General features: G+C 41.5%; 1 protein-coding gene across 1 annotated transcript; it reads left to right on the forward strand.

The window, feature by feature from the left end:
- The first annotated feature begins 3715 nt into the window (after positions 1-3715).
- On the forward strand, positions 3716-6032 carry LOC116332813 (P2Y purinoceptor 14-like). Its single transcript, XM_031755872.2, has 4 exons — positions 3716-3781; positions 4225-4336; positions 4468-4727; positions 4900-6032. Exons 2-4 carry the CDS (start codon positions 4229-4231, stop codon positions 5555-5557), a joined length of 1026 nt encoding a protein of 341 aa, XP_031611732.2. The 5' UTR covers positions 3716-3781; positions 4225-4228; the 3' UTR covers positions 5558-6032.
- The last annotated feature ends 399 nt before the right edge of the window (positions 6033-6431 follow it).

Consider the following 6431-nt stretch of genomic DNA (forward strand, 5'->3'; position numbering starts at 1 on the left):
TCAGGACCTTTGTAACCTTATTGTTGCAAAACATGCTACTAGCATGGGCTACAGAAAAGTTTCAAAGCCGCGGAATGTTCCAGTGAACACTGTTGGGGCCATAATCCACAGGTAGAAGAATACCACTTAACTATAAACCAACCACAACCTTGTCCCGCCCACACGGTTGTGGTTGGCAGCTGAAGAAAAAGAATTAGTATAAGAGTTGAGCATAGTTTTGCGGCAGTGTGAAGAAGGAAAGATTGAACCCAAAATGCAGACTCATAGGCAGAACGTAACTCAAAAACACAGCTTTATTGCTGGATGTAGTAATGCAAAAATGGATGTAGTAATGCAAAAAAAAAAAAAAATCAACACGAGGCCCGTCTGCACGTAACGAAGTGCAAGGACGTCCGGGTCAGCGCGCTGCTTAGCGGCCATGGTGGCGTAGTCGGCATGGCCGACCTTTTAAAGCAGAGTAGAGCAGCTGCAAAAGGTGGGCAGCTCTGGGGAGAAAATGATTATAAAATTCATCATTCCCAAGAACTCCTGCAACGCCTTAACCGAGGTGGGACGCGGAAAAGTTGCAATAGCCTGGACCCTGCCCCGCAACGGAACCACACCATCAGTGGAAATCTGGTGACCCAGGAAATCCAGGACCGGTAATCCGAACTGACATTTAGACGGGTTGATGATCAGCCCGTGCTTCGCCAAACGCTGGAAAACACCGAGGTACCAGTGAGGAGGTGGGCGAAAAAGTCCTGAATGTGTGGAACGGGGTAACGGTCATTCTCCGTAACGTTATTTAAACGCTGAAATTCCCACACGGCCGTCACCGTCCGTCCGGTTTGGGGACCATGTGAAGTGGAGAGGCCCAGGCGCTCTTCGAGCACTGCCCAGGTGCTCCATGGCCGCAAACTCCCCTCAAGTGATCAGGGGAGCTCAGATTTTTTTCCAAGTCTGTGATTGGCTGGTTTTGTGGCACACATATAACGGCGTACAGAAAGAGTTGAATGCACGCAACACAAGCAACACATTGTGAGCTGGTCCGCAGAGATGTGAGCAAGTGCAAATGCTTCAACATTAACATTCATATCAGTTTGTTGCATCTCCTGGTCACTAACATGTTCAGACGTCTCCCAATCTGCAGATCCAAAACACCATTTGTGCACATCCCTACTATTGATCCTTGTACTGCTTCCATCATTTAGGCACACCGAGTTTTTAACTTCCATTAACTCCTCAATTTCTGCTCTATTACGGTCATTGTAATCTCCCCATAACGTGCTATGAGCATTGAAATCCGCACACCAAATTACTTCCCCCCCCAAGTGCTCCCCAAGTTCTTCCATTACTTCCAATGACAGTCTACTACCTTTATGCTTCCATTTTCTGCCCAGGTTTCAACTACAATATACTCCAGCTGTGTACCTTCTCCCACCACTCTATACTGAACTCCTTGTTTGATAAATATAACACACCCTCCACCTCTACCCTCTGAATACTCTCATACCCTTTAATAACAAACTCCAAACTTTGTCTGGGCCAGGTTTCCTGAATACAGATGATTTGTGGTTTCTTCTTTAAGATTCTTAATAAATCCCTTAAACTCTTGCCCATTTGTTATTAGACTTCTAGCATTCCACTGTATGACTATCAGACTGGTCCTCCTGCCTTCTCATCTCTCCCCAGTCTCTTATGAACCTGCTCCCAGGATATATCTTTTATACCAAAAGATTTCTCAGCCACTTTCACAATTATTATCATCTTCTGTGTAAGAGTAACAGTAACAGTAATCTAATTACTTTTTTTTTTTTTGCCAATAGCAATCACTTACTTTACTTGTTACTTGAAAAAAGTAACTGTTACTGTATTGTGTTACTGCCCATCTGTGCTTAGAACTGGCGAACTAAGGATAAAATATGAAATCACTCACACCAAAAACTTCCATGGGATTACTTTGGTCACTGGAATATTGCTCTATAATTTGAATAGAAGATGCAAACTGTGTTCTGCAAACACTGTCTGCTGGAAAAATTCTTTTTCTCAATATAAATCTATCTTTTAATGCCACTTTAACAGTGACTTATCTGATACATTTATTAATGTTTTCTCTTTCAGTCAAACTAGTGCACTTATAAAGTGCTTTTCTTCTCAATCTGAGCACTCAAAGTACTTTTAACTACAAGCCTCATTCACCCAGTTTGTTTTTTCAGACTTTCTATAAGAGCTAAATGCTAAATACTCCTCAGTGATGTAGTCCCTGGTCAGACATCTATAAAAATCCCGCTTGACCTGCAGACAGTTGTTGTGAGGAGGAGAGAAGCTGCAGAGAGCCAAATACTGCAAGGAAAACAAGAAATGACATAGAGGGTCATTAGGTTCAAAATGGGAATTAAATCCAAAAGAATAATTACTTTTGATGTGTTCTCTTTGTTTAACATTCAATTAAATGTGGGTTTAAAGTGCTTTTCAGATCAATTTTGGATTATCTGCATTTTGTTTCACACAATTAATGCCCACTATACACTTAACAGGAAGAAACTCGCATCACAGGACAATGTCTCCACCCACTGAAGAAAATGAACTCCATCCGCATGATGATGTCACCACTGAGCATGATTTTTAATAAAAACGTCCTGTCATATGTGGTTTCCTAATCCTTTTGCACCTTACACCAAGAATTAGGGGTTTATGTTACTTTTGTTCTGGAATTTTGTTTTCAATGTTTTTATAAATGAAGATTAAAAGCTATTTTTGACACTGCCAATGCTATTTTATTTAAAAGCACCATTTTCCTGACATCAGGAATTATCGGGGTTAGAGATAAGCTTTTATTGTGCGCCCTCTTTAATGTTTTAATGTTGCCAGATTTGAAAACATTTAAACGTCACCCCAGCCCTCTGTTGTGTTAGACTGGGGATGAAGATTCACAGGGAGCAGAACTACTTTTGGTGATTTGCTGCCACCTGCTGGCTGCTTTCTGTGAGTCATGTGAGCCATGTGATTTAGAAAAAAAAAGGATGCTAAAGCCAGACTGACTCTGGTTTGATAAATCTTTGGAAAATGTGAGAAAATGCATGCAAGCTACCATCTTAATTCAACTTCACACCTCAAAGAAAGCTTAGAGGAACATTTGAAAGAAAATCAAACATCTGTGCATCATTTTTCTGCCTTTGAGAAATGTTAAGTGCTGTTTAAATGATTCAGTGTTAGAAATTTAAATCTAAAACAGTTAAACATTGCTGCCTATCTCAGCTGTCAGAGGTTGAGAAGTGGGGTACACTCTGGAAAGGTCCCCAGTCTGTCACAGAGCATAACACAGTGGCACATGCAAACCCATGCCACCCTTCTACATCTGGGCCTTGCAGTACCAGTAAACAGAATCAGTTTAGACCAGTGACTGATTTTCAGGAGAAAAATCTCAAATCATCTTGAACCATGGAGGTGGAAATGTTCTGTTTGGTTATTGCTTTTGTCAGATTTCAGCCTGTAAATGGTGCATGTTGTCAGAGAGAGGTGGTGTGACTGAATGTGAGATCATCTAAGAAGAAAAGTGACAACACATCAAGTAGGTAATAAGCCGACATCCTGTTTGAAAAGACCAAAAAACTAGATCAGATAAGTCTGTGTGGTGCACATGTTGCAACTTTTTAGCCGTAAAGACAAACAGGAAATAAGTCAGAGCACTGTATAACAGTTTGGTTACTGTGTGTTTCCTCATTGAGGTGATTTTATTAAACTGAGAGGACATAACAACTCAAGCAGCTTTTCCTCATCATTGAAAACTGGTGAAATACAGGTGAGTATTTTTATTCTTTTGTACTGGTGATTACTGGTGAAACACTCAATATTCCCTCCACACAGCAGCACCACAGCTCGCTTCTATCAGTGTTCATGAAACGTATTACTGAGTAACGTCGAGGGCATGCTGGTGCCATCTGGCCTAGTAATCAACCTTACACTCGTTTGTGGGGTTCACAATCTGTGATGAATATATTGCTATATTCAGTGTTGTATATTAAAATTTGAGTATTATTGCAGTTTTATTACAGTTAATAAGAGTCGTTAATCACCTGAGACAACTGTTGTGAAAGAAAGGGCCATGGATCAAAATTGTTTGTAGTAGAGCTCAACACAAGCTTTACTACAGTTTGTAAAATTAGTTTGTTGTTTTAAAATAAGGTTAAGACTATCAAGTTGCATCCTCTCAACAATGTACATCAGTGGATTTATTTTCTCCAGAAACATGGGTGACTCAACAAATGTGACTTCATCTCCCAACCTCCCACCCTGTGATGTTGTCAGAACATCAGTCCATGCTTTCTTTGTGGTGGTCTACAGTCTAGTGTTTCTGGTAAGTTTCAGATTTTAAGATGTGCTCAAGACCTGAAACTTTAGCACATCTGCTCTGTTAAAAATTGGTTTAAGGTTCTCTGTGCATCTACCAAAGTCCTGCCTTTCCCATCCTTTCTGCACCACATTCAGGTGGGTTTACTCCTCAATGGCTTCATCATGAAGTTTTACTGTTGTCGAGCTCAGCAGCAGGCATCGAGCAGCTTGATGGTCTACATGAAGAACCTGACAGCTGCTGACTTCCTGCTTTGCCTCTCTGTGCCGCTGCGCATCTCCCACTATGCCAGCAGCTCTCCTATTGGTCAGAAGCTCTACTGCAGCTTTGGAGCTTCCACCTTGTACCTCAACATGTACGCCAGCATCATCTTTATGGGGTACATTGCTGCTAACAGGTACAGAACCATTAGTAATTTAAACTGCAGTTCATAACCATGTTAAAACTGTGATTAATGGGTTAATTACACACATCATCTCTTTTCAGATTATTAATGACTTCTGAAGATTTGGGAACACTGTTACAGATTAGTGAAGTTATTCACCGCCTCTTTTCTCTTCACTCTACAGGTATCTGAAAATCGTCCATCCTTCAGGAACTCACGTCCTGCAGACAGTGCGAACTGCCCACATCGTCTCCATGGTCACCTGGGTTTTTCTCCTGGCTGCATCAATTACATACACCATCCTGTTTTTCATCACCGAGAAACCACTGACCTCAAACTCCATCAGGTGTGATTATATGTTAGGCACATCGGTCACCCTGTTCTACAAAATTATCCATGTCAGCTGCGCCATCATCTTCCTCGTGGTCTTCATATGCCTGGTCTTCTTCTACTACAGCACCTCCTGCAGGGTGTTGCAGGTACAGCAGAGTCAGCTGGCCTCCTCTGGCTCTGAGAAGCTGGTGAAGTCTCGCAGGAACATGTTGGTGCTGGTCAGCATCTTCTGTCTTTGTTTTGTCCCCTATCACCTGGTTCGACTTCCCTACACTATTCTGTGGACCAGCTGCCCTGCGGGTTGGATATTGTACTACCTGAAGGAATTGGCCACCATGGTGTCAGTTTTCAACATCTGTCTGGACCCTCTTGTTTACTTTTACCTCTGTAAGACTTTTCGGGCTCAGGTGAACCTGAGAAAGGTCTTGAGGGGGAAGAACATCCAACAAGCAAACCAGGAGAGTGAGAGCAGGAAGGAGCAGGCTGACATTGTTACAGCAACAAGTTAAACCAATGAGCTTTAAGGAAAAGTTCAACATGTTATTAAATGCTAAGATGTACATTTGTTTTGAGAGTCAGATGAGTTCAGTGAAACCTATGTCATGGATCCCAAGTCTTCATGAACTCAGCACAAACACACTCCCATGCAGACGACATGAGTGTTCATGTTTCCACTGTCAGACTTTATCGTCTCAGTCTTTGAGGTGTTCTCATTTTCTGCTGATGTCACACAAAACCAAATATCATTTTTCTCATTCAAATCATCATCTCAGTCTGCCCAAAGGTTGTGGTTTCTCCCCTGAATCTTATCAGCAGTTTCAATCAGCAGCTTTTAATTTGTTTAAAAAGCTTAGCGGAAGTAGTCAAACACATGTCAGACACTGAAGGAGCACTCCAAACTCTCTACTCTATACTTCAGTTGTTTCAGTGATACAGTTTCACAGGACTTAGTAAAAGTCGATAAATGGTCCCCCTGTAGTTGTAACATTTTGTTTTTGATCCTGTTGTGTAACAGGAACTAACAGCTTTGTGGTTGTCCAGTTTCCCGTGGGGCCTTAACTTTTATGATATTCATCGTTTTAAGCCAATTTGACCAATTTGAACCATCTTGTGGTTTCAGCATGATTTGAATCAGCTCAGCTATCGGTCTCCTCTCTGGTTCACACGAATATCCTTTATCACTACTGTGAGTGTTTTTGTCTTTCCCTTAAAGAGAAGAAAAACAGTCAAAATATGAACCGTATATCAGGGGTAGCAGTAGTTACTGTAGCTAACTGTGCAATAATGCCACGCTTGCAGCTGTAAATGGCCAATTATCATAATGTTCTCTCTGAAAATGTCTTTATGTGTGCATACATCAGTATATCCTCACAATAAACTTTA

The sequence above is a fragment of the Oreochromis aureus genome, linkage group 3, assembly GCF_013358895.1.
Source record: "Oreochromis aureus strain Israel breed Guangdong linkage group 3, ZZ_aureus, whole genome shotgun sequence".
Classification (NCBI taxonomy): Eukaryota; Metazoa; Chordata; class Actinopteri; order Cichliformes; family Cichlidae; genus Oreochromis; species Oreochromis aureus.

Coding starts and splice junctions, on each gene's coding strand:
- LOC116332813 (XM_031755872.2), top strand. CDS start 4,229: ATGGGTGACTCAACAAATGTGACTTCATCTCCCAACCTCCCACCCTGT. Junction 4,337..4,467: donor TCTACAGTCTAGTGTTTCTG/GTAAGTTTCAGA, acceptor CACCACATTCAG/GTGGGTTTACTCCTCAATGG. Junction 4,728..4,899: donor GGGTACATTGCTGCTAACAG/GTACAGAACCAT, acceptor TTCACTCTACAG/GTATCTGAAAATCGTCCATC.